A 17,872-nucleotide genomic window follows, 5' to 3' on the forward strand; every position below is an offset into this window, starting at 1 on the left:
TGTGTGACACCCAAAACCCTGACAACATTTTACAGATGCACAATCGAGAGCATCCTGTCGGGTTGTATCACAGCTTGGTACGGCAACTGCACCGCCCTCAACCGCACGGCTCTCCAGAGGTTGGTGCGGTCTGCACAACGCATCACCAGGGGCAAACTACCTGCCCTCCATGACACCTACAGCACCCAATGTCACAGGAAGGCCAAAAAGATCATAGACATCAACCACCCAAGCCACTGCCTGTTCACACCGCTACCATCCAGAAGGCGAGGTCAGTACAGATGCATCAAAGCTGGGACCGAGAGACTGAAAAACAGCTTTTATCTCAAGGCCATCAGACTGCTAAACAGCTATCACTAACTCAGAGAGGCTGCTGCCTACATTGAGACCCAATCACTGGCCACTTTAATAAATGGATCACTAGTCATTTTATACAATGCACTCTAAATAATGCCACTTTAATCATGTTTACATATCTTACATTACTCATATCACATGTAATACTGTATTTTAAACAATCTATTGCACTGTGCCTATGAAGCTTGGCCATCGCTCATCCATATATTTACATATACATATTCTCATTCACCCCTTTTAGATTTGTGTGTATTAGGTAGTTGTTGGGGAATTGTTTGATTACTTGTTAGATATTACTACACTGTCGGAACTAGAAGCACAAGCATTTCGCTACACTCGCATTAACATCTGCCGACCATGTGACAAATAGATTTTGATTTGTGAACACATCGTTTGTGCCGGTGTTTGCTTGTTTGTAGACTTTTTTTGTACAGCTTTGACAGTGCTACTGATAGTAGTGGTGCCACTTGTTTTGCACGTGCAAATTCAGAACACACAACATTCTATAACAGAACTGTGTTATTTGACATGTCAAATTAAAGCTTATTTAACACATCAAATAGTGTTATTTGACGTTTATCTTTTTGACACGCAAAGACTCAAACGGCATTGCATAGTATGTCGTGAAGCTAATACCAGTGACTCTATTACTGTGTAACTCCGGTAGGGCAACATCTGAAAAATAACGCACTTCGCTTGGTAGTGTGTACCGGTGCTCGACCAGTCGGTGAAAGCCCACGTCACCCACGACAGAGAACGGTTCATTGTCAAGGGCAATGAATTCCATTATCTTGGTATTAATGGATTTCGCCTTTTGAGTTGTCTCGCTGAAATGTTCTTACTCTTTCAAATAACTTCTTGATTTGTTGACTGCTCGATCCACACAGCAGACATTGTGGGCTAGGTTAGGAATGCTGTGTTGCACGTGTAACATTTTACGTGGCGTCATTACGTCATGTACCTACGTTTATATAGTTATGCATATATGCATTTTTAGCTAATATCGTCCAATTCCGATATGTTCACTGATATATCGTGGATCCCTATTTCCTTTATTTGTTTTTAACCCGTAGCAGGTTACCTTCAGACGAGTCCCGTGGGGCTTGTCGTAGAACAAAATGGAGAACACCGTCGTGTTCGTGAGAGCCTCATCTTCCCATAGAGTGCAGACCAAACCGTTCAGAATTTTAGAAAATATTTATTAACTTTATTTTTAAAGTATATCCAACATTCCCAATAGCAGTAGTGTAAACGAATGACTATTATAAACAATAGTTTTTCATCCTTAACTCCCTTCTTCAACATGCTCCCTTTGATGCTGTAACGTTTGCATGATCTGTATCTGCAGCCTAGCTACATCTCTAGCTATACATTTTATCCGGTTTACAAAGATACAAAAATGATCTAAAAGCCTTCATCTGTGCTGAAATTAACTACCAAATGTCATTCTTGGTGAGCTGCACTTCTGCAACTGCGTGATAGTGATTGGGAGTTGACTCCATAATAATCGATTCCTTGCCCGTCGACTCACATTTCTCCGCTAGGAATCGACTCCTAAGATTCAGTATTTTTGCAACAGAGGAAACTATTTGCCCTAGTCTACTTCGAGAACACAAACTCTCGCATCTTTCACAGCAAAGAAAGAGAGGGAAAGAGCGATGGGAGAGGCACAACCAGGTATAGGAAGGCATGTCAGCCATCAGGTAGACAGACATGGGTGTCAACGGTCAAGGAGTCGAGGGATCGATTCTTTTGAAGAATAGGGGAGGAAACCAGAGTGCCTTCATTTTTCTATTTGAATCGTTATACCAGTGACCGTGGACGTTTGCATGACAAGTAACTGTTACTGGAAATTCCGGAACTGTCACAGCCCTATCGGACGCTACAGATGTTTTTGTGAGATGTCTCCTTGTCTTACCAACAGCGCTGTAGCTCTGCCACTTTCCACCGCAGATGCGGAAGGCCGACATCGGGTAGCACATGCAAGGAATAGATCTCTAGCTTAAACAGACAGATTTTTATGGGTATTTAAAACATTTTTAATTAGCGGGTTATAACAGACCAGACTGTCAGGGAATTAGTGTTGATGCCATCCCCATGATCTCATTGTCTGGGGATTGCCTCAGCCTCTGACCCTGGGAAGCAGATATCTGTGCATGGTTTTGTCTGAAATTGCACCCTATTCCCTATACGGTGTACTATTAACCAGAGCCCTGGACAAATATAATGCACTACATAGGAAATAGGGTGCAATTTTGGACACGCCCCATGGCTGTCACCTCAGTCAGCATGGTAGCATGGCGGTGCTGATGCCTTGTTTGTACAGCTGAGACCGTGCGAGAGGGGGGCACTGACCATCTGGACCTGGCCGGGCTACCCCAGAGGTCAGCCATCAGCGACAGCACCAACACACTGACCAGTGTGACCTCCACTACCTCTCCCGAGGGCAAGAAGAAGTCCAGGGGAATCAAGGCACTCTTTGGAAAGTGAGTGTAAAGATGATTGGTACGGAACACCAAACGAAGGACACTAACTGAAAGGGAGTGATTACTTGAATTTGTCCAATACAAAATGCTTGTTTTCGTTTTCTGTTCCAAAACAATTTTCTACGGTGTGCGCTAATGAATGCAACCCTGGTTAATCTTAATCTGATTTAGCCTGCAATATATAGCTGAAGTCAAAAGTTTACATACACCTTAGCCAAATACATTTAAACTCAGTTTTTCACAATTCCTGACATTTAATCCTAGTAAAAATTTCCTGTTTTAGGTCAGTTAGGATCACCACTTTATTTTAAGAATGTGAAATGTCAGAATAATAGTAGAGAGAAATGAATTATTTCAGCTTTTATTTCTTTCATCACATTCCCAGAGGTCAGAAGTTTACATACACTCAAATAGTATTTGGTAGCATTGCCTTTAAATTGTTTAACTTGGGTCAAACGTTTCGAGTAGCCTTCCATAAGCTTCCCACAATAAGTTGGGGGAATTTTGGCCCATTCCTCCTGACAGAGCTGGTGTAACTGAGTCAGGTTTGTAGGCCTCCTTGCCCGCACACACTTTTTCAGTTCTGCCCATGCATTTTCTATAGGATTGAGGTCAGAGCTATGCGATGGCCATATTCAATACCTTAACTTCGTTGTCCTTAAGCCATTTTGCCACAACTTTGGAAGTATGCTTGGGTTTATTGTCCATTTGGAAGACCCATTTGCGACCAAGCTTTAACTTCCTGACTGATGTCTTGAGATGTTGCTTCAATATATCCACATAATTTTCCTACCTCATGATGCCATCTATTTTGTGAAGTGCACCAGTCCCTCCTGCAGCAAAGCTCCAAAATAGTACGATCTTTGTCCCCATGTGCAGTTGCAAACCGTAGTCTGGCTTTTTTTATGCCGGTTTTGGAGCAGTGGCTTCTTTCTTGCTGAGCGGCCTTTCAGGTTTTGTCGATATAGGACTCGTTTTACTGTGGAAATATATACTTTTGCAGCTGTGTCCTCCAGCATCTTCACAAGGTCCTTTGCTGTTGTTCTGGGATTGATTTTCACTTTTCGCACCAAAGTACGTTCATCTCTAGGAGACAGAACGCATCTCCTTCCTGAGCGGTAATGAGGGCTGCTTGGTTCCATGGTGTTTATACTTGCGTACTATTGTTGTACAGATGAACGTGGTACCGTCAGGCGTTTGGAAGTTGCTCCCAAGGATGAACCAGGCTTGTGGAGGTCTACAATATTTTTTCTGTGGTCTTGGCTGATTTCTTTTGATTTTCCCATGATGTCAAGCAAAGAGGCACTGAGTTTGAAGGTAGGCCTTGAAATACATCCACAGGTACACCGCCAATTGACTCAAATGATGTCAATCAGCCTATCAGAAGCTTCTAAAGCCGTGACATTTTCTGAAATTGTCCAAGCTGTTCAAAGACAGTCAACTGTCAAAAGTGAAATGATCTTGTCTAAACAATTGTTGGAAAAATGACTTGTGTCATGCACAAAGAAGATGTCTTAACCGACTTGCCAAATCTATAGTTTAACAAGAAATTTGTGGAGTGGTTGAAAACGAGTTTGAATGACTCCAACCTTAGTGTATGTAAACTTTCGACTTCAACTGTAAGTAACAGAAACATGTTTTGGAGATGTATTATTGTATAAAAAATTGCTTTCTGCAGTGGTTACTCCACCACTCCACAACTTTCAACCATGACCAGACTTAATTTATTAATTTTTTTTTTGTGTTTTTTTTTTTTCCTTTTAAGGCTGAGGAGAAGTCAGTCCACCACGTTCAACCTGGATGACAACCTATCAGAGCCGGTCGAGTTCAAGAGGGGCGGAGTCCGGGCCACAGCAGGACCCAGACTGGGATGGTCCCGGGACCTACAGCAATCACCCAACACGTTAGTGTGAATATGCACTAACCTTGAATTAATTTGAAACGACAAGTTAGTGTGCACAGTGCACTCCCCTTTAATGATGATGAGGAAGTTAAATCGAAACTACAATGGTCAAGTCATTCAGAAATATAAGCTAGTGTGTCCTACTGTAATTCTCTCGCTTGTAGTGACCTGGACACCCCGTTTGCCCGCTGGTCCAAGGAGCAGGTGTGTGACTGGCTGCAGGAGCAGGGACTGGGACTCTACCTGAACATGGCCCACGTGTGGATCTCTTCTGGACAGACTCTGCTGCAGGCCTCACAGCAGGATCTAGAGAGGGTGAGAACTGAGCTGGAGAGATTGTATCTCAATGAGACTGACCTGTATGAATAAAGGTTAAATGGAACGAAAAAACACCTGCAGTACATTGCAGTACACCTACAGTACAAACATATATTATTTGTTATTATAAACTGGGTGGTTCGAGCCCTGAATGCTGATTGGCTGACCGCCGTGGTATATCAAACCATATAATCTAGAGGTGAAAGAAACGCACACCTATTTAGGCGAGGTGCTGGCTTGAGGAGTGGAACACTTAAAAATAAAAATAAAGAAGAGCCGCACACTCTAGGAGCTCAGATGCAAAAAATGTTATGTCCAATGTTTCGACAGACAAGCTGCCTTCATCAGGGTATAATGACAAACACTGCGGGATGACTCATTTATGTAGTGCCAAAAGAGAGACACCGGTGTCTGTAATCATGGCTGTGTGTGGCCGGATATCATTGGTTAATTCTCATATTAAAACAGCATACAAAAAACAAATGGATAGCGTACGATCATAGGTACAATTTGGCTACATCAGCCTACAAACATTTACAACAGCAAAATCACATTAATGGCTTCAGATTAGTCTACGTTGAGACCGAAGTCTACGTTGAGACCAATGGTCTTTAAATTAAAGATCCAGACAGCCTCTTGTTTTAACAATAAATTGTCGAGGTCACCCCCTCCTAGGGAGGGTGACATGTTCGATGCCAATATAACGTAAAGACGAAATTGAGTGGTTTCCTTCCAAAAATTGGGCCGCAACTGGGTAAATCGAGTTTTTGCACCTAATGGTGCTCCGAGATACGTACTTTTAATTTGCGCTTTGTTTTACCCACATCATTTTTACCACAAGGACAAGTTATAAGATAAATAACTGCCTTAGTAGAGCACGTGATGACACCTTTGGTTGGGATCTGTTTCCCTGTTTGGGGGTGTTTGAAGGATCTACATTTATATGTGCCATTGCATTGAGCACAGCCATTACATTTGTATTTTCCATCCAGTAGGGGTGCAAATACACGCTGTGCAGGGATATCTTGGGGTGGTAAATCAGAGTTTACCAATTGATCTCTGAGGTTTCTGCCCCACGAGAATACGACCAAGGGAAGGTCTGAAAACACACTACCGACACTATCATCGGATCTTAGAATGTACCAATGTTTGAATGATTCCCTTAATTTGTTCAGGGCACTTTGAATAGCGGGTAGTTCGAACGCAAGAATGCTTATTTTTGCGACACTGACCTTGAAAAGGGTCATGTTTTGAATTTTCTCAATGGCATTATTAATCTGACCATTTTTGGTACCCGCTCTATTTCTGTCGAAATCTGATTTGTTTTTTTACAAATTATTTTGATTAGACAGAATTGGCTGTCGGGCAAACTGTTTCTCAAGGGAAGTGGGTGACAACTATCAGCCCTCAACAAACTGTTACGATCAGTAGACTTCCTGTAAAGATCAGTGTATAGAACGTTATCTTCACACAAGATCAGAAGATCAAGAAAACTGATTTGACGTGTATCAGATTGCATAGTAAATCTCAGATGCTCAGAACAAGAGTTAAGGAATGCCTGGAGCTGTTTTACATCACCCCTCCATAGAACAAAAATATCAATATACTGTTTCCAAATAATGACCTGAGGCAAGAAAACATTTTTGAGAGGATTGAAAATAGACTGTTTCTCCATGTAACCCACATACAAATTAGCATAGTTAGGAGCCATGGGGGATCCCATAGCGGTACCTTTTGTCTGAATAAAGAAATCATTTAGAAACATGAAGTAGTTGTGTGTGAGTACTATTTCAGCCAATGTTATAATGCACACACTGTAAGGTAGTTCATTAGGGTCACGTTGCAGAAGAAAATGTTCCACAGCTTCAATACTGCCCTCGTGTGGAATATTTGTGTATAACGACTCAACAACAAAAGTAACTAACAAATTATTATCAGGGAGAGGATTAAGAGATTCAATAATAGAGATCATACTGCTGGTGTCCTTTGCAAGGGAGGGGAGCTGTTATGCGAGTGGTCTAGTAAAAAAGTCAACAAAAGTCAATAGAAGGGCCGTTACTCCATCAATGCCCGCTACAATAGGGCGCCCTGGAGGTTTTGTAACATTCTTGTGTAATTTCGGGTAGTATAAAAAGTGGCAATTTTAGGGTGTTGAATAGCCAAAAAGTCATGTTCTTTTTTGGGTGTCTGACCAGAACTTAAATAACCATCTAGGACAGTAAAGATCATGTTCTGAAATTGGGCAGTGGGGTCACTTCTGAGTTTCTTGTAAAAGGTGTTGTCTATGACACTCATTTACATAAACTGTCCTATCCATGAGTACAACTGACCCACCCTTATCAGCAGGGTGGGTAAGGACTGACGTATCGAATTGTAAATCAAGCAAAACTTGTTTTTCATCCTTCGGTAAATTATGGAAAGATATGTACTCGTGTTTGTTCGTAAGGAGATGAACAACATATTTTTCAACAAGTCTGCAATATATCTCAATAGAGTGATTTGTGATTGGCTGAAGGTATAAAATAACTCTTACTTCTAAAAGGAGTCGGAGTATGTGCAGGTGAGCAACCTACATGTTCAGTAGAAATATCACGATTAGGAGAGCTAAAGTATCCCCTTAAAACGGATGTTTCTAAAAAAAACTCAAACATGTCTACCATAACATCAAAATTGTTGCACTGAGTTGTAGGTACAAAAGATAACCCTTTATTAAGCAAGGAGACATAGGCAGGGCTCAATATCTTGCTTGATAAATTAAAAACACTCCGTCCCATGGGATCTGGGAACGTGTGAATGGTCCCCTCTGCCTCTGGTAGTTGTTTCTTCTTACCCTGTCGGGCGCTGCATCTCGTCGGTGCACGTGCCCGCAGCCACCTCCGCCCTAATGTCGGCCCAGTCTCTCGTTGGATAAAAAACTGGAAGCAGATGAGGTGCTGGTTGTAGAGCGTTGGTCAGATGGGGGTGGATAGAAGTAAGCGGCAGCCCTCCTGCGTCTGTCATGGAGAGGAGGAGCAGGACCTGTTTTTTCAGTGTTTCTCCAGAAGTAGACTTTGTCCTTGGACTTGTCTTTTTTGTCTTGGTTGAATTTCCTGATTTGAAGTTCATTTATTTCTGTAGACAGCTTGTCCTGGAGCGCTTGGTTAGTTTTCCTCAGTTCATTGAATATGCCATCATCATTAACAGCTCCTTGCAGAGCTGTGCGTTTCTCTTCAATCGTGTTATCCATTTCAGTCAAATCAACAATTAATGTCAACAATTAATGTCTTTAAATCAATCGAGCATTTGTTCAGGATGGCACACCAGTGCTCACAGAAATCATCTGTGCGCTGTCCCAATGATGGTTCTTTTTGCCACCTGAGTCCCCGTGGAATAATGTCTTGACGCACATAATCACTAAGAGTGACTATATGTAGATACATTTATCTAAGTGCCAGACGTGAATGCAACAGTTCTTTCGAGAGGTCAGAATTGCCCCCCGGGGTGTCAAAAAGGGACACCCCTTTGGCTGTATTCAAAGTAATCTCGTTTGAGTCTTTGACCAGTGTCTTGAAAATAATTGTCATTCGGCATCGTTTTAGAGATTTTTGTCGGTAGGGTGCTGTTTACTGGGTAACAGAATAATCTATAGGCGAAAGAAACGCACACCGTATACCACGGGTATGACAAAACGTTTATTTTTACTGCTATACTTCATTTTTACTGCTGTGCTTAAGAACAGCCCTTAGCCGTGGTATACTGGCCATATACCACATCTCCTCGGGCCTTATTGCTTAATTGATCCCCTATGAGGCATTTTCGCCCCATTAGGCTCAGGGTTGAAGCACCTATTGATGAAGTCAAAGCCAGAAGCTATGTATTATTGTACCGTACTTAAGGACCTTAACAATCAGACAAATAATCCTGTAAGGCAGCGATTCTCAACTGGTGGGTAAGAACCCAAATTTGGGTCGCGGTACGTTTTGAATGGGTCGCGGTACGTTTTGAATGGGTCGCGGTACATTTTGAATGGGTCGCGGTACGTTTTGAATGGGTCGCGGTACGTTTTGAATGGGTCGCGGTACGTTTTGAATGGGTCGCGGGTGTTTGAGTAAAAAGTATGAGTATTAAAATAATACTCCAGTCTGAATTTAGAGTAAACAACTTTAACCAGGTAAAAAGTGATTACCGTAATTGCTGGACTATTAAGCGCACCCGACTATAAACCGCACCCACTGAATTATAAAAAAATATGTATTTTGTACATAAATAAGCCGCACATGTCTATAAGCCGCAGGTGCCTACCGGTACATTGAAACAAATGAACTTTACACAGCCTTTAAACGAAACACGGCTTGTAACAAAAATTAAACAGTAGCCTACCAGTAAAGTCATTGGTCACTATCTTCCTCCTCCTGTGCACTGAAACCACCATTCATCTCCTTCGGTGTCGGAGTTGAATAGCCTCAGAATTGCTTCATCCGATGTTGGATCGTTTTCATTGTCGCTCTCGTCACTTTCATCCGGAGGCAAATACCCCGCTGAGCTCATGCTGCTCCTTCAACACACAGCAGTCCAGCCTTTCGAAACCCGTTGATGATAGTGGATTTTTTGACAATGCTCCACGCTGTCAGGACCCACTGGCAGACTTGACCATAAATTGCTCTTCGCATGCGGCCCGTTTTAGTGAAGGATTTCTCCCCACTTGTCATCCAAGCCTCCCACTGAACACGGAGCGCCACCTTAAATTCACAATTTACACTGATGTCGAGTGGCTGCAAATACTTTGGGCCATCTGCTTTTCTTCCCTCTGAAAGGTTTGTTGTCTTTTTGCACTGGGTCAGTTCCTCACGCTGCTGTTTACAAAGTCTTATAAATGACTCATTAAGGCCAAGCTCCCATGCAGCAGCTCTATTTCCTTTTCCAACAGCCAGATCGATCGCCTTCAACTTGAAAGCTGCATCATATGCATTTCTCCGTGTCTTTGCCATGATGAGGGTGACAAAATTACTACCGTAATCAGAATGATGGAAAGTTTGAGCGCACTCGATTTACGTCACATTATGTGACGGTGCTCAGTTTTTTGGCGGCATGAATCTTGTGAAAGCGGGAAAAATCCATAAATTAGCCGCGTCATTGTATAAACCACGAGGTTCAAAGTGTGGGAATAAAGTAGCGGTTTATAGTCCGGAAATTACGGTACATTATTTCATCTCTCAACAATTGTTATTCAATCACAGTATTTTCAATATACGCTGAGTGTACAAAACATTAGGAACTTTAGGAAATTCCTAATATTGAGTTGCACCCCCTTTTGCCCAAGGTGTCGAAAGCGTTCCACAGGGATTCTGGCCCATATTTTCTCCAATGCTTCCCACAGTTGTGTCAAGTTGGCTCGATGTCCTTTGGATGGTGGACCAATCTTGATACACACAGGAAACTGTTGAGCGTGAAAAACCTAGGAGCGTTGTACTTCTTGATACAAACCGGTGCGCCTGGCACCTACTACCATACCCCGTTCAAAAGCACGTGAATCTTCAGTCTTGCCCATTCACCCTCTGAATGGCACACATACACAGTCCATGTCTCAAGGCTTAAAAATCAATATTTTTTTTCCTTCTACACTGATTTGAAGTGGATTTAACAAGTGCCATCAATAAGGGATCATAGCTGTCATATGGTCAGTCTGTCATGGAAAGAGCAGATGTTTTTAATGTTTTGTATACTCAGTGTAATTTGTTCATTCATATAAAAGTATTCTATATTATGGCAGAATTGTTGAAGCCCGGTGCATCTCAGCATCAGATTTCAGATCCCATATATTCCATCAAATATTCACAGCACTTTTATTTTGAACCTGCCTCTTTTTTTACTCTGTAGCCACTCTGGCCAAACATACTGTACTTTGTAGGCAGTTAATCAAATGGATGGAAGTAATCCTTGTTGTCAGGCTAACTGTGTCTCTGTTCTGCCCTGGGGGTGTGGCGTATAATACACTGACTTTGGGTGGTTGTTATCTCTGTGTGTGCATTTGCACATATGTGTGTGTTTAGGAGCTGGGCATCAAACACCCGCTGCACAGGAAGAAGCTCCAACTGGCCCTGCAGGCTCTGGGCTCTGAGGAGGATGACAATAAGGGCAAACTGGACTACAACTGGGTGACCAGTGAGTAGATGAACTGCCAGTATGGGGTCAAGGTTTTATACTGGGGTTTTACTATGCCTTACGTCATCTCATGTTGTCTAAATTATATGGTGGGTGTTTTGAATTAATTGTAATCCAATTTACTAGTTATAAATTTGATTCAAGTGCTCTCAAAATGCAAGTTTGATTGTTTGATTTCTGATGGCAAAATTGACTGGCAGGTTGGCAAATCTCACTCTCTTTCTCTCCCCCTCTCTCGCCTTCTCTCCCCCTCTCTCGTCTCCTTCCTCAGGATGGCTGGATGACATTGGCCTGCCTCAGTATAAGACCCAGTTTGATGAAGGGAGGGTGGACGGCCGCATGCTGCACTATATGACAGTAGTGAGTCAGACCGACTGATGCTCGCGCACAAACACACCCACCAATATTCCTGTCCTCAGGCCATGCATGGGTCTGATCAGAGTCACAGATAGAGATATATGTCGTATGTCTCTGGGCATAATGATCACACTGCTAGTTCACATTAGGCTGAACAGACTGAACAGCGTGGATTAGTAACACTGGAGAAGGCATAGGCTTACCCTCTGGACGCAATCACTACACAATGGCTTGATTTAAGACTGCTCACAAAAACACTTGCCATGCACCACACTACTATTTGTTTTTTTCCATCGCTTTCGTGCAATTCTCACAAGTACAGTGCCTTCGGGAAGTATTCAGACCCATTGACTTTTTGCATATTTTGTTACGTTACAACCTTATCCTAAAAGTGATTAAATAAATCAAAAAAATCCTCCGCAATCTACACCCAATACCCCATAATGACAGAGGAAACACTGGTTTTTAGAAATGTTTGCAAATGTATGAATAATAAACAAAAATGACCTTATTTGCATAAGTATTCGGACCCTTTGCAATTAGACTGAAAATTGAGCTCAGGTGCATCCTGTTTCCATTGATTATCCTTGAGATGCTTTTACAACTTCATTGGAGTCCACCTGTGGTAAATTTGATTGATCGGGCATGATTTGGAAAGGCACACACCTGTCTATATAAGGTCCCACAGTTGACAGTGCATGTCAGAGCAAAAACCAAGCCATGAGGTTGAAGGAATTGTCCATAGAGCTCCGAGACAGGATTGTGTCGAGGCACAGATCTGGGGAAGGGTACCAAAACATTTCTGCAGCATTGAAGGTCACCAAGAACACAGTGGCCTCCATCATTCTTAAATGGAAGAAGTTTGTGTATTACTTTGTTAATTACAGCGAGCAAGGACAACCAGCACCGTCAATCATAGTTAACGAGTTGTAATGTTATTCCACCATTGCCTCACATATACCACAGGTGTCATAAGAGTGTCATAAACCATCACTCAGAACCCCATCAACCCCTTTTTTTTTTATCTTCATCTATATGTTTTTAAAAAATTGACAAACGTACACATTTCATCAACAAGTAATGCCAATTCACAAATATCAATTCTTTGTTTTCCAATAGTCAATCATGAACATATCAAAACAAACCCCAACTCAATGAGTCAGTCTTTGGTCCATTAAACAACTCAATGAGTCAGTCTTTGGTCCATTAAACAACTCAATGAGTCAGTCTTTGGTCCATTAAACATCACCAGTGAATATTCAGTCTTTCTGGAGGCCTGCTGGCCCTCTCAGACCTGTGCAGGGTCTAAGGCTCTGTGTTTGAAGCTTCTGTCCTAGTACCTTCTGTCATATCCCCACTTGTTCTCCATTCTTTGGAGTCCAGTGGCAGTATGCCGGTGTCCTCAAACGTCTCCTGTGTTCTCAAAAGGTTTTGTCTATTGCGCCGATACACAGACTCATCTTCTGTCCTGACTGTATATGATCAAGGCGCAACCTCCAATACAGTAGCCTTTCTATCCCATGAATTCGGATCCCGAATTCGAACCACATCCTGAGCTGCCAACTGTAACAACTCTAGCAGTTTTGTTATAGTAGAATTTGTGTCTTGCCTTCGGATGTAGGGCCCTATCATTCACAGCTAATGACAGTCATTCAGGCAGAAACTAGGCAACCTGGAACGCAACTTGCGTCCCATTTTAAGATTTCTGCAGGTGACCGGCCACATTCCAAGGGCGCTGTTTTGTAAGACAATAAAGCCAAGTATTGATCAGTCCCACTGTGTGCTGACTTTTTTAAAGAGTCTCTTCATGATTTGCACACCTTTTTTTCAGCCTTCCCATTATTTTTAGGATATAGCAGACTAGAGGTTATATGTCTGAACTCAAAATGCTCTGCAAACATCTAAAACTCACTGCAAGCAAACTGAGGTGCATTATCAGAAACAAACACTAGGGGGAATCCCATGCCTAGCAAAACATTATTTCAAGTGCAAAATGACAGTCTTTGCTGTTTTGCTGGACAAGAGTTCAATTTCAGGGTAATTTGACAAGTAGTCGATAGTCAACACATAGTCCTTACCATTGCAGTGAAACAAGTCGACTCCAATCTTTTCCCAGGCTGTGGTGGGTACCTCTCCCATAACCATGGGCTCCTTAGGCTGTCTAATGAAATTTGAGATGTCACAATTTCCCACCATTTGCTCAATGTCAGAATTTATATTTGGTCAATAAAGGGACTCTCTGGCCCTTCGCTTACATTTCTCAGCTCCCAGATGTCCTTCATGTACTCTCTTTAGCATCTCCTGACGCATTAGAGCAGGTATCACCATTCTGTTATTCTTCAACAGCACACAATTGACCACTGACAGCTCTGCTTACAAGAGCCTTTTTGATAGCCATTTTCCAGATTATGGATCACCTTGCAAAGAATGGGATCTGTTGTCATCTCTAAAACTATTCTCTGTCGTTGCTGCTCTGAAACAGGAAGTGACTCCATGACCATATCCACATGCAAGGAAACCTCTTCCTCCATAGACTCCTGATTGAGGCTGATTTGGGCCACCACAAATGGAGCCCTTGAGAGGGCATCTGCTACCACTAAAGTTGACCCAGGCACATTGGTTAGAACAGAGGTACTGCTCCAAATCCTGTGAACACATCCGAATATCTTTGCACAATCTCCTCACCATTTTGATTACTTGTCACCCTTTGAACACTGTGCAGCCAGTCAGTCATTAATGGTGTACACTCGCTTAACCAGTCCCAACGACTCACATGCTGTATTCCCCAAGAGAGAATCATGCCCCTCTGGTACAATCACAAACATAAGTGTGTGGCTTCTTGTTTTTCGCTTTACAGTTAGCCGACACAAAACTTTTAGTCTCAATTGCGTGGCCATTGTACGCTTTGAGAGCCACAGCCTTTTGCATGATGACTGGTTTGTGCTTTAACTCATGCACATCCCTCATATTAATTAGGTTGACTTTAGCTCCTGTATCCAGCTTTAAGTTCAAAATTGTACCATTGACCACTAGTGGTTCAACCCAATGGTCACTAGCTATAGTATGGACCTGTGATGGTTCTTGCCCATCCTCCATGCACCCCCTTGTGTCCTCACAGTGCCCACAAACAAATCACTTTGTTCATTCTCCTCCATTTCAATAGTGTGAACATTTTGTCCCCCATACTTGTCCTTTGCGATACACATTTTTCCCCCAAAATTTTCCCCTTGCACTTGTAGCGAAATGTCACAAAGGCAGGACACTTCCTGTTAGATTCATATTGCTTGTGAATCCTTTGATCAAAGTCATATTGCTTGTGGCTCCTTTGCTCATAGCGCCCCCTTGTGTCCTTATCTACAATATCCACTGCTGTGCTTTCCACCTCCATAGCAGTGCTTGCTCGTGTGGAGCTAAAGGTTTTAATATGCGATTGTGCCAGCTCATTCACCTGACATATATTTTTACTGCAGTGTCCAAATGTAACTCACTTTCCCTCAGAAATCTTTCTCTCTGGAGTCATTTATACCAAACACAGTCTTATCTTGAAGCATAGATGAGGTTAGGTCTACAAAATTACGTCCGTGCTTTTAATTTCAAATCAGTAAGAAAGACGTCAAACTTTTCACCTTGCTGTTGTATACGACAGTGAAACACATTCATATGTCTCGTTCTTATTAGGTGAACAATATGCATCAAACTGATCCAGTTCCTCCGTGAACTCGTCTTTATCCTCCTCATTTGCAAACATGAAGGTATTGAATATATCGATTGCCTGGGTACCCGCTATAGTAAGAAAAATAGCAACTTTACATTCATCCGGCTCCTTCGTAAATCCAATGGCAGACATATACAGCAAAAAACCCTGCCGAAATGTTTTCCAATTCGTATCCACATTCCCATCCATGCTCAAAGCCTCTGGTGGCTTGATTATATCCATTGCACTTACATAAACTCCAACATTCACAGAAAAAAAACATGATTTCCACTCCTAGTACCATGTATTACTTTCTTAGTTACAGCGAGCAAGGACAACCAGCACCACCGTCAATACAGTTTGGAACCACCAAGACTCTTCCTAGAGCAATCGGGAGAGAAGGGTCTTGGTCAGGGAGGTGACCAAGAACTCAATGTGCACGCTGACAGAGCTCTATAGTTCCTCTGTGGAGATAAGAACCTTCCAGAAGGACAACTTTCTCTGCAGGACCTCACCAATCAGGCCTTTATTGTAGAGTGGCCAGACGGTAGCAACTCCTCAGTAAAAGTTACATGACAAGCCTGCTTGGGATTTTCCAAAAGGCACCTAAAGAAACAAGATTCTCTAGTCTGATGAAACCAAGAATGAACTCTTTGGCCTGAATGCCAAGCGTCACGTCTGGAGGAAACCTGTCACCATCCCTACGGTGAAGCTTGGTCACCACCAAGTGGTGTTTTTTCCAGTGGCAGGGACTTGGAGACTAGTTAGGATCGAGGAAAAGATGAACGGAGCAAAGTACCAGATAGTTCCTTGATGAAAATCTGCTCCAGAGCGCTCAGGCTGGGGCCAAGGTTCACCTTCCAACAGGACAACGACCCTAAGCACACAGCCAAGACAACGAAGGAGTGGCTTCGGGTGGCCCAGCCAGACTCCGGACTTGAACTTGAACAAACATCTCTGGAGAGACCTAAAAATAGCTGTGCAGCAACGCTCCCCATCCAACCTGACAGAGCTTGAGAGGATCTGCAGAGAAGAATGAGAGAAACTCCCCAAATACAGTTGTGCCAAGCTTGTAGTGTCACACCCAAGAAGACTCAAGGCTGTAATTGCTGCCAAAGGTGCTTCAAAAAGTACTGAGTAAAGGGTCTGAAAACTTACGTAAATGTGATATTTATTAATATTTTCTCTTTTTATTTGTCATTATGGAGTATTGTGTGTAGATTGATGAGAATAAGGCTGTAACCTAACAAAATGTGGAACAAGTCTGAATACTTTCCGAAGGTACTGTGTGTGTAATAACTGTGTGTGTACAGTAAACATGTTTCCAAAATGGAGTTGCTGGGGTCTTTTTGATGGGGGGTTTACACTACTTTACTAAAATGTAATTGGCCAATACAGTACTTTATTACTGTAAAATGTGCCATTTACTTAAAAGATGCTTTTATCCAATGGGACAACAGTGAGTCCAATACAATGCGTGATTACAATACAGGTAGGTGTATGATTGCCATCTGTATTAGCATGCGACTCTCCTCCAGGCCATGGGTGAGGCATGCGATGACATCAATCCAGACCAATGTTAGGTTTGGATTCGCCATGCCAACCATTTTTTCACCAGGCGAATGAACAATGAGGACATTGACTGCAATGTCGATGAGAACCTATGGCTGAGAGTAGAGTTAGTGCTTGATGCAAACTAGTGCCTACTAAACGTTAAGTTTCTTTCATTTGTTTAATTTGTTGCTGGGTTTTTCACACTCAACAGTTTCCCGTGTATATCAAGAATGGCGCCGAAGGAGAGGGCCGCCGTTTTACGATCCGTAACCAATTGTGCTGTTGTGTATGTTTTTTCGCGTTATTTGTTATTTGTTTCTGCCACCGTGTCTTATGACCAAAAAGAGCTTCTTGATATCAGGGCAGGGAATACTCACCCCGTACTGGATGCATTTTTCTTCTTCAACGAGTCTGATGGGAGGGATTTACTCCAGACACCCGACAAGGCCCTCATCCCCGTCATTCGCAGGAGGAAAAGACCGAGGAATCGTGGACGACGGTCCGGGTGCCTTGTAAGGATCTGTCGCTGAGAGGGTAATTGACCTTTACCATCAGTTCTATTAGCCAACTTACAATCAATCAATAATAAAATAGATGAACTACGAGCACGTATATACTACCAACGGGACATTAAAAACTGTAATATATTTCACTGAGTCGTGGCTGAACGACAGCATGATTAACATACAACTGGTGGGTTTTAAGCTTTTCGGCAGGATAGAACAGCAGGCCTCTACCTGAGGTAGAGTATCTTATGATAAGCTGTAGACCACACTATCGACCAAGAGTGTACATCAATTTTTTTCGTAGTTGTCTATATACCACCACACACCGATACTGTCCCTAAGACCGCACTCAATGAGCTGTATACGGCCATAAGCAAAAAGGAAATCACTCATCCAGAGGCGGTGCTCCTAGTGGCCGGGGACTTTAATGCAGGGAAACTCAAATCAGTTTTAAACCTGTCCCTGACAGAGTCTGTAATACCAACATGTTTCAAGCAGACCACCGTAGTCCCTGTGCCCAAGAACACTAAGGTAACCTACCTAATGACTACTGACC

At 42.6% G+C, this 17,872-nt stretch overlaps 1 protein-coding gene across 5 annotated transcripts in view; it reads left to right on the top strand.

The window, feature by feature from the left end:
• Positions 1-17,872, top strand: part of LOC115109555 (liprin-beta-1-like) — an 83,801-nt gene that overhangs the window by 55,605 nt on the left and 10,324 nt on the right. For all 5 annotated transcript variants that reach the window (XM_029634568.2, XM_029634564.2, XM_029634565.2 and 2 more), the window contains 5 exons: positions 2,684-2,843; positions 4,609-4,746; positions 4,911-5,061; positions 11,094-11,205; positions 11,477-11,565. In XM_029634568.2, coding sequence (XP_029490428.1) covers positions 2,684-2,843; positions 4,609-4,746; positions 4,911-5,061; positions 11,094-11,205; positions 11,477-11,565 — 650 coding nt within the window. The remainder of the gene's footprint in view (positions 1-2,683; positions 2,844-4,608; positions 4,747-4,910; positions 5,062-11,093; positions 11,206-11,476; positions 11,566-17,872) is intronic.

This window comes from Oncorhynchus nerka, linkage group LG25 (genome assembly GCF_034236695.1).
Source record: "Oncorhynchus nerka isolate Pitt River linkage group LG25, Oner_Uvic_2.0, whole genome shotgun sequence".
NCBI lineage: Eukaryota > Metazoa > Chordata > Actinopteri > Salmoniformes > Salmonidae > Oncorhynchus > Oncorhynchus nerka.